The sequence below is a fragment of the Xiphophorus couchianus genome, chromosome 4 (assembly GCF_001444195.1).
Source record: "Xiphophorus couchianus chromosome 4, X_couchianus-1.0, whole genome shotgun sequence".
Classification (NCBI taxonomy): domain Eukaryota; kingdom Metazoa; phylum Chordata; class Actinopteri; order Cyprinodontiformes; family Poeciliidae; genus Xiphophorus; species Xiphophorus couchianus.
The window spans coordinates 11,982,270-12,000,598 of NC_040231.1; the positions used below are offsets into that span (position 1 = coordinate 11,982,270).

The 18,329-nt window shown below is 39.4% G+C and overlaps 2 protein-coding genes across 6 annotated transcripts in view; one reads left to right on the forward strand and one right to left on the reverse strand.

The window, feature by feature from the left end:
* Positions 1-1,133: 1,133 nt before the first annotated feature.
* On the reverse strand, positions 1,134-9,728 carry LOC114142781 (PWWP domain-containing DNA repair factor 3A-like). 3 transcript variants are annotated; one of them, XM_028014240.1, is made up of 14 exons: positions 9,517-9,728; positions 8,921-9,055; positions 8,512-8,810; positions 7,140-7,386; positions 6,777-6,896; positions 6,614-6,684; positions 4,817-4,899; positions 4,617-4,677; positions 4,469-4,544; positions 3,951-4,001; positions 3,630-3,871; positions 1,826-2,047; positions 1,658-1,746; positions 1,134-1,550 (listed from the first exon to the last, which is right to left on the reverse strand). In XM_028014240.1, the coding sequence occupies exons 2-14, from the start codon at positions 8,925-8,927 to the stop codon at positions 1,451-1,453; spliced, it is 1,668 nt and encodes a 555-aa protein (XP_027870041.1). In that variant the 5' UTR covers positions 8,928-9,055; positions 9,517-9,728; the 3' UTR covers positions 1,134-1,450. The 3 variants fall into 3 exon arrangements, with proteins under 3 accessions (XP_027870041.1, XP_027870039.1, XP_027870038.1); XM_028014238.1 differs by having other exon boundaries at positions 6,777-6,917; positions 8,921-8,974; positions 9,517-9,727; XM_028014237.1 differs by having other exon boundaries at positions 6,777-6,917; positions 9,517-9,727.
* Positions 9,729-11,792: 2,064 nt separating this feature from the next.
* The window catches only part of kif26ba (kinesin family member 26Ba), a 105,784-nt gene continuing 99,247 nt past the window's right edge, over positions 11,793-18,329 (forward strand). For all 3 annotated transcript variants that reach the window (XM_028014342.1, XM_028014344.1, XM_028014343.1), the window contains exons 1-2: positions 11,793-12,442; positions 15,665-16,057. In XM_028014342.1, the coding sequence (XP_027870143.1) occupies positions 12,389-12,442; positions 15,665-16,057 (447 nt within the window). In that variant the 5' untranslated portion in view covers positions 11,793-12,388. The remainder of the gene's footprint in view (positions 12,443-15,664; positions 16,058-18,329) is intronic.

The following is an 18,329-nucleotide window of genomic DNA, read 5'->3' on the forward strand; positions in this document are numbered from 1 at the left end:
CTGTTTGGGCGGAAGATTTTCTTCGTCAGGTTTTACGGCGGTTGCCAACCAACTTATAGTAGCAATACCGCCACCTGGTGGTCCGAAGCATGGATCAGACTGAACTTCAACTCTTAAAACTCTGTGTACATAAAAAATACGCCCATAATATTAACTGTACCCTACAATAGAACCCCGTTTTCCTTTAAAAATACATTTATACCTTAGCTGTGCAACCTTAGTTCCTTCAACCTCACCCTCAAAATCTCTCCATGCACACTGTAGATCTAAAAACCACATGTTCAACTATTTCCTCTTCCTGGCAACTTTCACACATCCCTGTCTCATACTTCCTTGTCATATATAGCGTGCTATTGTATGTAGTGTCCTAATTCCTAATTCTTGTTCTAACAGGTTTTTCTCTCCTATACCCTCCCTGCATCCTAACGCTTTCACTCTACTTTGAATGTGATGCAAATACCTCACTTCTTCCCAATATCCCTTGGGAGAAAGCTGCTCTTAGGTGATAATTATCTGCTCTAAAAACATAGTGGCCACAAACATAAAAGCAAGTGCAAAACAATTTCTGACTGTCAAAGTTGTTATACCAAGATGAGTTGCGATCATACTCCTTGTACTTAATAACAATACATTTTATTTCAAAGCTCCTTTCATAACACTCAAGGTCACTTAAAAAGAGAGCAAAAACAACAAGAAAATCATATGTAACAGGAAATCAAAGGCATTTCCTGTTGATAAATACCCTGTAGGCCAAGTCTGATCTATTCATGTGGACGTTTGAGTCTGTCTTATGATTAGTTTCACATGATAGGAGAGCAAATACTTCAGTTCAAACCAAACAGCATGATCACAAAAACAACTTTCTACAATGAAAAACAAAACATGGTCCTTTTTCCACCTTCACTCAACCAGAGGTTTCCAGTGTTTCCACAAATAATAGCCAATTTAACACAGGATAAAGCTTTAGAGTGTGACGAGAACTTGGAGAATTATCCGACATCATATACCACGTGTTCCTCTATATCAATTAAGAACAGTTATTCAAAGAGATTATTAGAAAGGAAATTGAAAAAGAACAACAAATTTAAAGGATTTCCTAAACAAAATTTCTGCTAAATGACTGCAAAGATAAATTTCCAGAAAGAGGAAGCCAAAGCTTTATTTGTACACAGCGAGCATTCATTCAATATGTATTTTTGCACAAGCAAATGTAGAAAAAAAAACCCAAGCTGCTTCTTTAAATGTTCTGAAATTTTTGATGTTGTTATTTAATAGATATCCCCCTTTTTTAAATTAAAAGTGTAAAAAAAAAATACTTACTTGCTTAAAATGATAATGGATATTAAAGAAGTTGTAATGCTGCACTGTTTTGCGAGGCAAGTTTTTTAATATTTCGGATAGTAATAAAAAATAAAAAAGAACATTAAAAAAATGAATTTGTTTCCCAGTTTTAACTGATAGAGTCAGAAAATAATTCAAGTCCTGTATTCTGAAGCTGTGACTTCCTCCACATCTGCCGTTCAATCATCAGGTCAAACTCTTGCCTTTCTCTAGAAAAAGGTAAAAAGGAAGACAAGATCATTCATCAGTTTCAAATATGGGCCAAGATATTATTTTTATTTTACACTTTTAGCATTTGAAAACACTCAAATCCTACCTGTTACTAATGCATCGCCCTTTCAGGTACTTCTCTTCTGCCTTTTTGACTGAAACATTGTCCACCCCAGCAATGGCATATATGATGGCCTGCAAGAAAATTCCAAGTTAAAAAATAAAAAGAGAGACGCATGCAAAAATTTAATCAATAATGTGAGTCTTCTCTTACCTCTGGTAGAAGCACATCTAGGACAAAAGGGACGTGCTCCATTAACTTCACGTCAGCGAGGCGAGGAGATTTGGGCACAGCTTTGACGTAGAGCTCATTTAGGTACCAGTAGACCCGATCCAGCTGCTGGTCATCTTCCAGGTAAATGTTCACCACTCTCCTTCTTTTGGCACTTAGAAAAGAGCGAAGCCATCTGGACTCCTGCTGCCCTCGGATCACGGCCTGCAAGCAGATTAATATCGAGAAACTAAAACAAACGGTGAAGGTTCTGCTGGAATACATTGATATCAGTTAAATCAGCAATAAGTTTAATAAGAAATACATCAGTAGAAATGATCAAATCATCAATAACTTCAAGGATTTTGACCAGGTGGATGTTGGAGTGAGATTCTTGTGCTATGACCTAAATCAGAATAGGATCGTTTGATGGCATTCAGATCCAGATGCAGTTACATTCAAAATGACTTTAGACTATTAAACAACATTAAATTACATTGACAATATTATGAAATCTTCAAAATGTTTTGCAAAACTTGGATATAACCTGACAACTTTAATCGACTGATTACGATAGGCTGAAACGATTAAATGATTTGTACAATAATGGTCAATATGGTAATAGATTAATCGTTAACTGGAGAGTCAAAAAAGGCCATTTGCCAGTTGTTAGTTTCAGCCATCATTATTGACCGTTGTCATTGGTGGCCATGCTAACTAGCCTGAGCTTTCATGGCAGGCTGCCTTATGTGGAACTAGCTATACACGAGCATGAGTGACAGCGCTAAGACCCTCCTCCTGGCTCTGATTGGTTGCTTCAGTGTATTTCTGCAGATGGCTGTAGAGAACAGGAAGAATGCAGAGGAACACAATTTTTTACAGATTATCTGTCTCACACTATATTGTCACAAATATGTAAAAAAACATATTTTTTTAAGCTAACATTAAGCTGCTATAGACATAATCAGAATCCCACTGCATTGATATGCACTTAGCTTTAGTGTTACTCCATGTAAAAACACAAACAGTCACTGTGACTCTTTAACTGAGTAAATGCTCGTCACAGGTGCTCGGTAGTTATTGTCAAACAAGTTTTCTGCAGAACAATGTGTTTTATAAAGCCCAGAGGCATGCAGAGCTTTCATGCTGGAAGTAATGTAAAAGTTCAAGTTGTGGTAGCTGAGGAACAGTTTCATGCTGTTAATAAAAAACAAACAATAATCACTATTGTGAAACATTGGTCAGTTTAAAACAGATTGTATATTGTGTACCATGAACAACTTCCCTAATGCATATCTCACACATAAAAAAAACAGACTGAAGCTATAGATTAAAGGTAGTTCATTTCCCCATGACAAAGACTGGATGCTGTTAGTATGAAGCAGACCTCATAAACCTCTGAGACACATGAATGACATGTTTACTGGGAGGACGACTACTATCAGCTAAAAGGTGTGCAGGTATCAGAACTTCTAGAGAACCATAAGAAAATGCTCAAATATTAAGATTTTTGGAGTATCGCGCATCTTTCAGAGATCAGAATAGATACTTATAGTATAGTTTCAGCAAAGACTAAGTTAAACTACTTGTTCAGTTCAGGGTGCTCCTCATATGCAAGTCAGTAAAAAAATAATGCTTTATGCTAACCCAAATTACCCAGAAGTTTAAAGGCACTGCAGTTCAGCAGAGTGTACAGAGTCTACTGGTCAAACCACTTCTATCCACCTCATTAGATATAAAAAGGATGTGAAATGTGAAGGAAGACCCTCTGTAGCAGCAGCAGAAAGAAAGAAATAAAGAATCCTACCAGGAGATGTTTCTCCACCATCCGCTGCTTGACAATGAAATGAACCAGCTTCTCATTGGCTCGGTTATGGGCAGCATGAGTTCGGTCTGGCAGCAGCCTCTTGGAGCAAGTGGAAACATCTTTGTACTTCTCACTAACATGGTCCTCCTGGTGATGTTCACATGGTTCCTCCATTATGACACTACTGGTGATGGTCAGTCTCTCTGAGGCAGCCTGCGGATACTTCCTCCTCACCGGATAACCTATTGCAAACAGTAACAGTGATCAGCATTACAGGTTGAGATGTCTGCGAAGGCGTCGCTGTCTGATGAAGAAACTTACTCATGTCATGATTACAATACTCAATGAAGGAGCCTGAAAATGAGCCGCATGCTGGAAGCAAAACAGAGAAGGACACATGCTAAGTAATAATTCACAAAGAAAAACAATGTTGTTTTTTTTAACCCCTCCAGGGGCTCTTTTTGTGGGCTCTAGTGTCCCTCCAAATACAGGTCGCGCTAACCACTACGCCACCACGGCATGCCCCAAAGAAAAACAATGTTTACATAAAATGTGAAAGTCAAAAGACTATCTACATCCATTTCCAAAGGACTGGAGAAAGTAGAAAACAAAGGCCTTCAACATCACCTCAAACAAAAAACGTTTTGTTAAACTCCAGTCTGATTTCTGCTCTGCCACTCTACGGGTCGTAGAAACGCACTTTGGTTTCTCACCTATAAAATTCACTTCATACTTTTATTCGGATGCTTCTATTTTTATACTTCCTGTTTTTGTTTTTAATCTAATGCACTTGAAGATTAGCAAGGCAGACTATAGTTATTACTGTAATTCCTACTGACCAATGCGCATCCTGTAGTCCTCTATAAACTCCAAGGACCATGTAATAGCAGCCTCATATGACTCTTTGGCTTTTTGCTAGAGAAGAAACAAAGTGTCAGGAAAACACAATCTTCACAAATCAGTCAGTGGTGTTTGAACAGAGCTTACCATCAGCTCATCTGCTTCTTCACAGTCAAAGGGTTTCAAGGTTTTCAGAGGCAATGTAAACCTTCAAGAACAACATTTGAAAGAAATATTCAGAAAAATCATTAATGTTTCGCTCAATAATATTTCAGAAAAGATGCATTTACAGGATGAAATGAGTAATGAGCAAATGGCATTGAAAAAAAGCTGATTTTTGTTCCTACCCCTTTTGTTTCTGAATCCCTGTGAACGCCTGGTCAACAAACATGACACTTGCTTTCTTCTGTCGTCGGTTCACATTTTTTACCTGCAGAAAACAAAACACAACAGATCCAAAAACATCAGAAATGTTAAGTAGTTAGAGGTGTGTTTTTCTGGGCTTTATTAGGGTACACCAAAGTTTTCAAATGCTGTCCTGTTCATTTATTCAAGCAATTATAACAACACATGGGCTGGAAAGAAACTCAGAGAGGCAGAGGCCATTGCTCCAGAACCTAATTAAGACATGACATGCGGTCTTATTACACTGAAAATCAAAGCGCTTAAATACCGTAGCCACATTTGGAACAAAAAAGTTGCAAACCTGAAAACATCATCTGATCTGTGAAGAACAGAGGTGGCAGTAGAGCTGCAATTCTTCGAATGATTTGAGTTCGTCGATTATTAAAATTCCTCGTGGCAAATTATCTGCCCCAAAGCTTCGTTAAATTCTGTTTTATTGTTCCAGCCGGGTGATTATTCATCTTGCATAATGCTCTCACTTCCGCCTCTGAGTTGTTGTTAAGTTTTAGCAGCATAACATCCAATTTTTAAGTTCGTTCCGGGGGGGGGATTTTATTGATTGGTGATAATGTCTGGGTTTTTATTGTTTTTTGGGGGGACCAATAGGCATCCTTAAAGTGACTGGCACGATGTCTGGAGTACGGCAGCTTTTCTCCTCCCAGAGCTGCTGCCTTGTGGCGGTGAAGAGCGAACTGCGGGGAAAACCACTGCAGGAGCATTTATACAGGAGAGCGGATAAACTGAACACGGTGGGCAGCTGAGTAGTTGATGGCTTCAGTGTAAGTGTAGCTTTATTTACGAACCGGAAAATAAATTTCATATCATCAAAGTCGCAACAAATGGGTGGCGGAGAGCATCGTGGCGTTGCATAGCTGGCAGGTGAGTTTTTATGTATGAAGATGGAAATCCAGTCACTAACATGAACACAAAGCTATAAATGGCTGTGAAAAGTGGGAGTTAATCTATTAAATTGACTGAAGATGCCCTATAGGCATTTTTTATAAGCATCTGTGAGTCTGCTGCTTCATTATTCAATTTAATATAATTTCATATTTTTGTAGAATTTTGTCCAGATTAACTGGAAAATTTAGCTATTATGGATGCAGGTTAATTTTCTAAACTACAGGGATGTTATTGTTCAGGACGCACAAATAGAAAAAATTGGTTCAATGTTGATATCCAATAGTAACGCTGCAGTCATGGTAGAATTTACTTTATCAAATCTTTATTTGATAACTCGATGAATTGTATGAATAATCGATAGAATGCTCGATTACTAAAATAACCATTTATCACAGCTCTAGGTGGCAGCATCATCTGTTGGGGGTGTTCAGCTGCAGGAGGGTCTAGAGCAACTCCAAAAATAGAAAATAGCAGCATGAGGAAATGACCATATGTGGAAATACTGAGACAACATCTCAATAAACCAGGAAGTCAAAGTCTGGGTACAAATGAGTCAAAGACCACAAACACACAACCAGAGCAGCTACAAAGTGGCTTAAGGACAATAAAGTCAATGTTTGTAGTGGCCTTGGAAAATTTCTAAGCAGACCTGTTAAGATGTGAGGGAGCAAGGACTCAGTCCTACCGGTTCTGTCTGGAGGAACGGCCCAAAATCCCAGCAAACTATTTTGAGGAACATATTAATAGAAACAACTTTGCTAATACTAACTGAGCTTAGAATAAGAAATGTTCACTGCGAGAGATATTTTAGTATCTCCTAATGTTTTCGTCCTTACCAACGCAGGCCAGTATGGATAATTTCTACATCTGCCCCACACAAACGCTCCTTCTGTGATCGATGGAGGTTCTGTAAGACAATACAGTGAGCAATAAAAAAATCCGCTAGGACTGGTTCTTGTGGAGATCGTTTGCATTCAGCCACTGCGGTTTTCTCCTTACTATTGTTTTTCTGCATCAGGAAACTTGGCAGATCTTCCTCCTCCTCATCTTCACTCTCATTTTCTTGTAAGGGCAGAGAGGGCAGCTGTTCCTCATCATGGTTCAGTTCAATTGAAAGATCTGAAGACAGCAAAGAGTCATCTTTTTGGGGATTAGAGAGCAGACAAGACACGGGAGTCAGAGGTCATTCCTGTATTCAGCAAAATTTTGTAAAATTGTACAGTGACAAATAATTATTTTTTTAAATATAGAACCATTAAAACTGAATCTGAAACCAGCAAAAGGTGCTATATGCAATTAGCTGTGCCCATGGCTCTTTAAGACGTTTATTTTAGGTATATTGAGACAAACATCAGACGGTACCTTGTTCAGCTGTATCAGGCTTCTGCAGCTCAAACCTCGGCCTCAAGCGTTTGGATGGCTGAGTGTCGTTTCCCTTTGCATCTCTAGTCTTGCTTTTCCGCGTCCTGCCATGCCAACGCTTCGTTGGAGTCCCGTTTTTCTGGGTTTGCTCCACGGCTCTCCTTTGTCTCTGTTGCTTTGGCTGAGAAGTTCGAGACTTTCTTTTTTGAGGTTTCGATTTTTGGCATGGTGGATCGTCCTCTGGAGTCTGCAGCAACATAAAAAGATGCTATATTAGGGCGTGCCGGGGTGGCGTAGCGGTTAGCGCGACCCGTATTTGGAGGCCTTGAGTCCTTGACGCGGCCGTCGCCGGTTCGACTCCCAGACCCGACGACATTTGCCGCATGTCTTCCCCCCTCCTTCCCTGTTTCCTGTCAGCCTACTAACATATAAGGGACACTAGAGCCCACAAAAAGACCCCCTGGAGGGGTAAAAAAAAAAAAAAGATGCTATATTAAACATGTCACTCAAATGATATTACACCACTTAACTTTAAGTGAGTTCCCTCGGGTATGAAATATCTGGGTATGCGACTTCACTCGAATGTAGAGGAAATAATGCTACTGAATGTGAAACCGCTTTTTCAGCCAGATAAAAACTAATCTTGCTAAATAGACAAAATTGAAACTCTCTTTATGGGGAAAGGTGAATGTAACAAAAATGGTGATAGCCCCATTATTCAATTATGTGTCCATGATGGTGCCTGTTGACATCCCACCCAGGGTTTACAAACAGTATGAGACTTATGTTAAGGACTTCCTTTGGGACAAGAAGAAACCCAGAATTAGCATTAAGAAAATGTGGTGTGCATGGCCCTCCCTAACGTAAGGCTATATAATCTTGCATTTGAAATGTCTAGGTTGTCCAAATATTTTGAAAAGGGAGAAAGAAAACTGAGCTGGATGCATATTGAAGAAGAATTAGTGAACCCTTTCAGATCAATAGCTATCCTTTCCCATGGTAATATAGATAATAGACAACCAAGTGGTTATTTTCCACTCTCTGGTTTTCATAAAGTGTTGATTTGCCAATACCACTTTTTCTGATTTCTTCTTAGAAAGATAACATAAGAAGGGTTTTTTGTAATTATTTTTTATCTTCACTTTTCTGGTTACTGTAATCAAAACTGCTATAAAATGTCAGGGCCATATTACCCATCCCTTTGTATTAATATAATGCCTTAAGAGATAAAAAAAAAAAACAACAAACAACCAAAACTATTATTTTGATTTTCCAAATCAAAAGATGCACAGTGCAACTCTAAAGCTATAAAAAAGGCTAAATTGAACAAATTAGAAAGCATCTCTCAGTAAAAATTTACTTCACACCTCACCTTAGGTTGAGTGTTAAATTCAGCATACTCCAGCGGCTCTTCATCAGCTCTGGGAGAGGAGAGTGAAATGTTGGATGTGGAGGAGCGGTGCACAGGCGTTGAAGTCACACTGATGGCTTCTTGTGTCCGTTTCTTTCGTCCCCTGCATCTCCTGGGTGTAATCGGTTCAGATTCCAAAGCAGGCAAGCTGAGATTGGAGAGATTATCAAAAATGGACACTTCTGCAGCCGGGGGAGACAGGATCTTATTAAAGACAGGTGACTCTTTGGAGTCGCTTTTCCTTATTTTACGAGGTCTCCCTGGAAGATAATACAAAGATAGCCTCAAATCAGAACAACCAATAAACAGTTGAGTCAAAACAGCTTTGAAACGGGACAACCTGGACAATGCAGAAGATTAAATGTTGTACCTCTCATTGTTGTGTGGCGCAGTGTGCTCCTCTCATTGAAATGATATGCTTTGACTTTGTTGGCAGACAGATGAACATGAGTACAGAAGCGACATTACCAGGGGAAATGTCATTCACCCGGGCAACATGAATTTCCTTTGTAACAATAAAGTTGACAGACAGATAAAGAAATGAATAGAGAAATTATTAAGCAATAAATTGTACACCGGTGAATTCATGTTAAATATGTTGTCCAACTCTTTGTAAAATGACGGGCATTTTACAAATGCAGCTTTGTTTACTACCATGTGTCAAAACAAGCAAGATCTGCAGTTGAACAATAAGCAAGCATTAAGATCATATTCAGATTAAAAAATGCATACAAACAACGAAATAACATGCAAAACAAGCTAGTTATTTTTTTGAAAATGCGCCACACCAACCCATAAACGTCTGCTGATATTTTTATTGCACAAGGCTTCAACGTATAGCACTACCATTTGAAGCTAAAACGTAAGATAATAACGTGCGAATAACTTGCGCAAAGCAAGAGGTGTGATATCAAAACATAAGCCAACTGCCAACAGTAACAAAATTAGCTAGAGATTGAAACTCACCGAAAAAGCTGTGTTTGTTCAGAAACCGAGAGCCATCATGCGTCCCAGTGCCTGCTCATATTTACTGCTGCGCCAGGTTACAATAGGTAGAAAAACAAAGTGCTGAAAACTAGCTAAATACTACACGGAAAACCGAAAGCAACGCGATATCAACACAAATTCCTGTTTGGAACAAGACATGACTCTTGCTTCCATTCGCGGGCTGTGAAGTGATCTTAGAGAATTAACCCAATGCCCCCTAGCGGTCCGGAGGACAAATAACAGCTGGTTTGAATTGTATTTTTGAAAATTTTCTTTAAAATTACACTCATATTATGTAAATTACAAAAACTTATTTATAGCAGAAACTCAACTGACAAAGTAAAACACACTATATAGATTAATTACACTGAGATGGATGTTTTAAGCCTTTATTTTTGTTGATCATGGTAATTTTCTACTTACAGACGTTGAAAACCCAACATTTAAGTTTTGAAGAAAACAAAATCAGGCCTCTAGGTCTCTATGTTAAAATTCCTGCTTAAAGGACTTTTTAAATGTACTTTTAATATAACAAATAAGCCTCATTGCAGCACATAATTTATGTAACTTTTGCTTCATATAGACAGAGACAATGCAAATATGTCTAAGTAAAATGGATAATATCAAAAAGTTGAGGTCAGTATATAAATCCAAAAAGAGAAGCTCTGATATCCAGAGTGATATTTTTATATACAGTATTATGGCTCAGCTCACTGAAATCTAAAACTAATTTTCACATAAATGTTTAATAAATAAAGATTTTTAAGATACAACTATTTTTTGTGACAAAGAATCATTGCTAAAAAAAAAATGCTGCATCCAAGTGTATTAGCGGAAAGTTGAGTGGAAGAACCATGCATAAACAGCCTGGACAACTGTTCAGAAAATATACACAAAGCAATAATTGCAGCTGGAGTCAATGCTTCAAAAGTCATCACACTCTAACATATCAGGATATGGGTGACAATGGTTGCATTTCCTCTGTTAAGTCACTCCTGAGCCAGAAGCACCTTCCCTGGGCTAATGAGTAAATGAACTTGGCTGTTGCTTGTTGTCCACAGTCCTCTTTTCACATGAAAGTACATTCTGTATTTCATAAATACTTCTCTTTGCTGGCAAAGTTTATGAAGATCATTAATTTTCCAGCAGAACTGGGCACCTGCACAATCTGCCAAAAGTACAAATATCCTCCTTAGTGACCACAGTATCACTGAACTTCATTGGCCAGCAAACATGTTTGACCTAAACCCCATAGAAAATCTAAGAAGTACAGTCGACATGAAAGTGGGAGACACCAGACCTGGTACTGGTACTACAGAGATTTCCTCCATGACAAACTGCTCTGATGCAGTAATACAGACAAAAAAGACCTGATCAGACATTTGGGAATTGACTCTTTTCATTCCCAAGCAAGTCCAGTTAGTGTTTCATTTTGAAAATGATAAAACATGCGAACAGCTTCCACATTATCTTTGGTTTTGTTTTGTTTTTTAAGGACTGAATTAAGAAGAGGATCAGCAAAATATTTGGAATAACTGTGATTTTTTAAAAATGATTTATATTTTATTTTAAGAAAAGATTCCTATATATGTAAATTTTTCTTTTTGTGGCTGAAATATTTCGCATTACACTTTTAATTTATAATTAGTTCAACAGTACAGTCCTTTTCCCCACCGGATGTGTTTTTAACCAGTAATAATCCCACATTGCCTGCGGAGGGCACTGTGTATCTGCTCATCTACTGATCACGTTTGGGGGGGGAGTAGTTGAACACAGGGGTCTTCTCTGCAATGCAAATCAATTAAGATTTATCCTCCAGCAGAGATCTCTTGATCTTCATAAGGTGGAATCAGGATAATTAAACAGAAGTTTTGGCATGAAGTCTGGAGCTCCTAGCACAGCAGCAGCAGCAGAGTTGTGATGGAGCACTCGTAAACACTTCCACTCAATACTGCATACACATTATCATTATTATTTTTATTATTACACACAATGATTACTAGTGATCTAAAACTGACATATTCTGAGATAAATTAAAGTCCTCCAAATGCAAAGGTTTTCCATATTTTTCAGGTGTCTAGACAGTAGACACAGAACATGAATATATTTATATATAGTTGGGTTTTTCTCTCTCTGACGCATGCAGTCCAGATGCCACTCAGCTGGAACCTCTGGACGTGTGATTGGCCTAAGGTCGACGAGGGGCAGGTTGGCCCCGCCCTCATCCAGATGTGCGTCTCGCTCCAGTATCCTTAGTCCACTGCTGTCTGCAGCAGAGTGCGGAGCGTCGTGAAGTCAACAGGAGGTTGCGCATGGGTCCATTTAAAGTCCCAAAAGCGAGGCGCACGCAGACTCTCGTCGCTGAGGTGTTTTTTCAGTCGGATGCTACCCATTCTAACATGTGTTGATCATGTTTTGTGATTTTCACGGTGGACTTCACCCTGGAGGTGTTCGATCTACCTGAGCGGGTTGAGATGCACCGCTAATGGAGACGGGCAGGGCTGAGCGCAGTGCCACTCCAGCGCGCTGAGCAGAGAGCCACAGAGCCTCATTCAGTGCGGAGCGCAATCTGCCGCATGACTTGTGCATCTTTTCTCTGCGCTGCAACTATTTCTGGCTCAATTTTCACCAAAGGAGCTGGGTTTGTTTTCCTTGCAGCTTGATGGGGGATCACACCTCTCACCACATGCGTCTGAGTACGGCGTGAGGTGTACCTCAAGACCGAGACGAGCGACCTACTGGGGCGTGCAGTTAATTGAAATCGATCCAGCGGTTTGTTTTTTGAATGTGAAGCGGCAGAAGAGGTTATTTCTCCTCTCCTCCTCCTTCTCCCCCTCCTATTACCTACAATATGACTTCACTGTCGGGGACTAGGGAGAGGAGCAGCCGGAGCAGAAAACATGGGGTAGGTTTTTTATTTTTAAATTCCAGATGAGTTGGTGCTTCTTTGTGCAAACCTGGAAAATCTAAAAACTTATCATCCATTCACTGCACCACCCACTACATTGAAGTGCAGCTTTCTTCCATCTTTAGCTGGTCATAAATATACAACCTGATGACAGCTCTCATTAGGTTTGTGTCCATGCGTAGTTCACACATCACTGCTCATAGTGTCACATCAGTGGGTTTAAATTCATCACGCTGCATCTCTTTAATCATCACTGCCAAGTCAGGTGTTATTCTCACTCTCACACCTGTGTCTCTGGCTCATCTGCAATTAGCTTCAATTTATTGCACAGGGTTTGGTCATAATACAGCAGTCTCACCACTTCCCCGCCCATCATTTTTATACATAGCTGCTTTTTTATGGCTGTAGAATTAGTGGCCCTGCAGCCACTATACCAGAATGTCTAACGCAACCTCGAAAGATCCACTTCTCAGCTCATGAGACTCAGTTGTTCACATTACTAAGTCAGACTAGTTTGCAATAACTTGAATTTTGTATAATGTACTGCTATTTCTTTGGTGAGGAGCTGCGACTCAATACCCAAAGCTCCCATTTACCTCCCTCTTCACTCTACCATTCATCATGAACAAGACTCCAAGATACATTAACTCCTCCTCTAGAGTCAGGGACTTAACCAAAACCTGGAGGGAGAGGTCCACCTTTTTCTGGTTCAGAACTGGAAAAGATGAGAATAGTCAGAACTAAGTCCAAAGATGCCGATAGAACCACGTCATCTGCAACAGAAAAATAAAACTCAAATATCTCACAACCAGACCAGACATTCTTCCCTCCACTACTAAGGCTTGAAATTGTACTCATAAATACAACAAATAGGACTGGAGACAAGTGGCAGCCCTGGTTGATCCCCCAACATACTCTGGGAAAAATTTCAGCTTTGTGCTGAGAATTAGCTAACAGTTCTTGCTTCGGTCATACAACCAAGTCTTTACAATGCAGCAGCACCAACAAAAAAGCTTCAGTGGACCAAACCCTATAGAGCCAAAAAGACAGACCCCTCAGAAATCCTGCAAAGGTAAAGATCTAGTCCACATAAGAAACCCCATTCTTCCTTGAACCAAGGTTCAACATTTCTAACATTCTACAAGGGAATTTGTTGAGGTAGAAAGATAAGTGGAAGACTCTCTCTTTTTCTAAAAATTAGGATCACAATCTTGGTCTACTTTTCCAACTGATGTTAAAGAAATGCATCAACAACAAAATCCTCTGAATGTCCATAGCTGGCAGCACCTCTGGATCAATATTTTTCACTTCTGGCGCCCTGCCACAGGGAAGTTGTTTCATTACCTTGGCAATGTTTGCCACAATGATTGTCTCAGTTTTCCCTGAATCATCAGACTTCGCCACCTGAGACGGAATGAATCCAGTGAGAGTTCAAGCATCTGTTTAGGATGTCTCCTGGGTGCCTCCATTTGGAGGTTAACCAGGCTTTCCCCATTGGGAGTAGAAGACTCCAGTGCAGACCCAAAACGTGCTGGAGAGACTTTACGTCTCTTCTGGTCTGGAAACACCTAGGGCTCTCCAGGAATGATAGGGGAGAAGAATATCTGGGGTGTGCAAACCCTGCAACCTGATCTTTGATAAGTGGAAATTAATATCTGTTATAATATGTCCCAAATTTTAGCTGCCTCAATCATGAGATGTTCTTTCATATTTCATTTTTTCTGGTTTTTATCGTTATTTATGCATCCAACCACATGGCCCAAACATCAGTGTAGAAGCTGTTGTTTGGTGCACATATGTGCCAAAGATTGTGGGAATTCTTAGTTTTGATGCATTTAATAAATCAGATTTCTTTGAGTTGGATCTGCCAATTCCTGATCAGAGTTGATCAACAGATAATTGGACAGCTGATTGCTTTTAGTCAGTGTTGCTGTCTTAAGCTGTTAATACTCATTTATTTATATTCACACACTGATTCATTTACTTGACCCACTTTTTCTCATTTAGAGGCACAGAGAGGTCATATTATTCATGCAGTTTATGGGTAAGAGGCCTGGACATGTTGCAAGTATATTAGAGGACCGACAAAGAAATCCACACACACTGCTTAGCTCAATTTAGAACAGCCAATTAACTGAACATACATGTTTTGTGAACTGTGGGAGGAAGCTGGAGTCCCTAGAGAAAATTCAGCCGTTCCCTCTGAGAATTCAAGTTAGTGAAGATTCAGACCAGGGAAGATTGTTGCTGTAAAGAAAGACAGCTAATTATCATCTGCATTCGCCAGCAAAATGTGTAAAACATGCAGAAGATAAAAGCTTTTATTCAATTTATAACTTATTCAGATTTATACTGTGCACTCAGAAATGTTAGTAGCGCTGCTCTGCTTGTTCAAGAAAAAAGAAGAGCCTCATTGTTTTGCCTTGCTAGCAAAAGGGCAACAGCTTAAAACAGGCCATCTGCTTTCACCTTTAGGTCGACCTTAACATTACATTCCTGTCCCTGAGCAACCTCTTGCATTTATGTTCACAGTGTTTTAAAGCAGGATCTATTATGCAAAATTCACTTTTCACACATTTTTGTACTTCAATTTGGGTCTCAGCTGCTTCTAGAAACAGACTAAAAAAACACCTGTATACTCATTTTCTGGCAATAAGTTGATGTTTTTTGGTGTTTGGAAAATGAGTCCCAAACAATCAACAGGCACTGCACCGTTACCCAGCAACCCCAGCCAATTCCAGCCCCATTACCTGGCAACCCAAGCTGAGCTCCAGCATGTTTGGTCAGCTGGTTTTACCACTGCACTGTACAATGGCTGCTGGAAAAGACAAATGTTTTGTTGTTGCCTTACCATCCAGAAACCACTTGCTGCATTCTTGGTGGTTGTGCATGAGGCTCCACTTCTGCTTTTCAAAGATGTACTGTTGTCACATCTGTTTGAATGTAAACGTTGAGGTGGGGGGTCTGGCCAGTAGCAGCTTATTTGGATTTAAAGTGACAAGAGGTCCTAAAACAGCTCAATCTGAAAGGAGTTCAAAATATTCAGGACTGAACACATTAAAACCTCATTGTCTAAGAATGATTTTGTACAAAAAATGTAATGAACATGTTTAATTTAGCCCACAGACCTTTCCTAGCCTGTTCAAGGAGCCATAATGGGTCACCTTTAAGATATAGTGTGTTTTTCCTAACAGTGAAACTATCTATTCATTCTCACAGATGCCTGACTCCTCCCCAACAAAATCGGCCTCCATTTTCCCGGACACATGGTGCCGGAAGGCCTACGAGGAAACCAGCCGCTCCGGCACTCGTCCAGCACCAGAGGGAGCCGGGTCCATGCCCAGCTCCACTGGTACCCCTTCCCCAGGCTCGGGGATCTCATCGCCAGGATCCTTCTCTGGATCTCCAGGAACCATTTCCCCAGGGATTGGCACTGGATCACCGGGTTCTCTCGGTGGTTCTCCGGGTTTTGGGACAGGATCGCCGGCCTCAGGGAGTGGAAGTTCACCTGGAAGTGAAAGGGTGATATGGTGTGAGAACTGCAACACGCGTCTGACAGAGCTGAAGCGTCAAGCACTGAAACTGCTCATCCCAGGCCCGTACTCCAGCAAGGTAAAAACCGTTTGCTTCCCGGAGAACGTTTAAATCTGGCTCATAGACAGCAGCATAAAGTTTAAAATATTATTCCTTGATTAACTGTGACACTCAGACAGAGGGTGTCATTAACTTGGCAGTTCACGAAGGACTGGGGTTCAAATCATTCGCTTGTTTACAGCGTTGCTGTGTCATCAGAGTTATTGTTGCAATAAATCAAAGTGATGCTGTTATCCCATGAGATTCACCCCCTAGCTGAACAGAAGCAAAACAGCCTCTGGGATCTGGAAAATTTATATATGAAGCTGCTAATCAGGTTCAGATAGAGTGACAAAACAAAATGGTGACCACAAACAAGAAGCTCTGGTTGAGTTTTTGTTGTTTCAATTACTTTCAAATCAGTTTATTTACATTGTGGCGTTTCACAGCTGTCGACATAATGCACTTTATAAGACAAACAGCTCCAAGTCATATAGAAATAAGAAATGAAATCAATCAGATTCTTTCCAATCAAATCATGCAGATTCAGACTCAGAAACAGAGTCCAACTCCAAGGTATTATAATATGCTCGAGTCTGTTTATGCTTGCTTTTGTCAAAGTGACAATCGCTTTAAAGAAGATCATCATTTTAAAACTGCATTTGTATTTACAGAGATTGTCTTAGTTTGATTATCTGTAATATTTAAATTAGATTAAAGAGAAATCTGTAATGGGTTAAATATGTTTAATAGAGTTGTACACAGTTATCCGGTTATCTTTTTCCTATTTCTTTCTCCGAAAAAGAAATAGAGATGACTGAAATAGGCCGACAGGTATTATTTCTTTCCCAGTGTTGCTTCTTAAAACAGTCATAAAAGTTCATTTGTATGTAATAAATGTATGTATGTCTTTTAAACCATGCTCTGAAACAGAGCGTTTGTGATTATTTTGATGTTTGGGTTCACTTGAGGCAAATAGATAAAACATAAATGAAAAAAAAAGAATGTAAAAAGCAAACAATTGTTGTTCATGCAGAGATTTTTTACTTAAGCTACAAAAAAACACAAATTACCTTCTCCTAGGAGAGCTTTTAAATGTCCAATTTATTCCGACTCTAGTTTGCCATGAATTTTATTTTCCTCTGTTGCAGCTGAATAACTTTAAGCTATTGCCCACACATTGGCCTTGGGTTAATTGGTAACAAACACCAATATGCAGAACTGCACTAATAAAGAGCACAAAGTGAGCCCAAGCACTACATTTGAACTGCTGGAGTTATTGTTCAGCCTATATGTTTGTGCTGGAGTTTCAAGTTCTTTTAATTCAAGGGTTTAACTGTTTGACATTTTTTCAAAGAGTTGAGGTTTGCCGATGGTTAGAAGGCTATTAATTAAGAGCAATTTGGGAGTTTGGGTTCAGGTCTTACTGATTACAGCCTTCTTTGTGGTAAAATTTATTGCAGTGGAAGAAGAACACAAAGTCAAAATGCTGCATCACAGCTGCTGTAGGTACTGCTTTTGAGAAACTTTTAAAGAATTGTTGTTTTCATTTAGTCACATTATAAACACTGCAATATTTTTAACAACATACTCAATAATTGTGGGAGAAAAGTCATACACAATTTTAATATTTTTAATTAAATGGTCAAAAATTCATGATTATGCACTACTTTGCAGTTCTCTATTACATAAAATTTCAATAAAATACATCTGACACCACAAAATATGAAAATATGGGATGTAAAAAGGGATACAAATACATAATTTCTAATTTTATGCAGTATGCGTTTTTATGGTTCTCTATCAAATCAGACCACACCAAGGTAAATATGACTCAACCCATGTACCTGTCATTCAAGCTCTAATAAACCTCCTACTGGTGCTCTTTGATTTCCTCCTGTGATGTGGGTTTTTTTGAACCATGCATAAACACACCTGATGACTATTTGGAAAGCTTTGATGCGCAAACAGAATCCTTTTTAGTTTTATTTGTTTTGGTTTGAACAAGCATCAGTAAAATCCTTCAGCAGCACTGTCAACTAGATCTTTTATGGTTAGCAGAACTGGTTTTACACAGAAAGGCAGAGTTCACTCCCAGACCTCATTTACATGTTTTCTCTTGCCTGACATGCTAACTTTCCTCTTCTAAGCAACACATGAAGCAGTTAACATTTTCTGATTCTAATGATTCTCTTAACTTCTATGTGTTGCCCTTCTCTTTTCTGCTGTTTGCAGAGCTTCAAGGCAGAAGCAGGAGTTGTTCTGCTTGCTTTCAAATTCCTGTGGGTCATTACTGAATACCTTAACACTT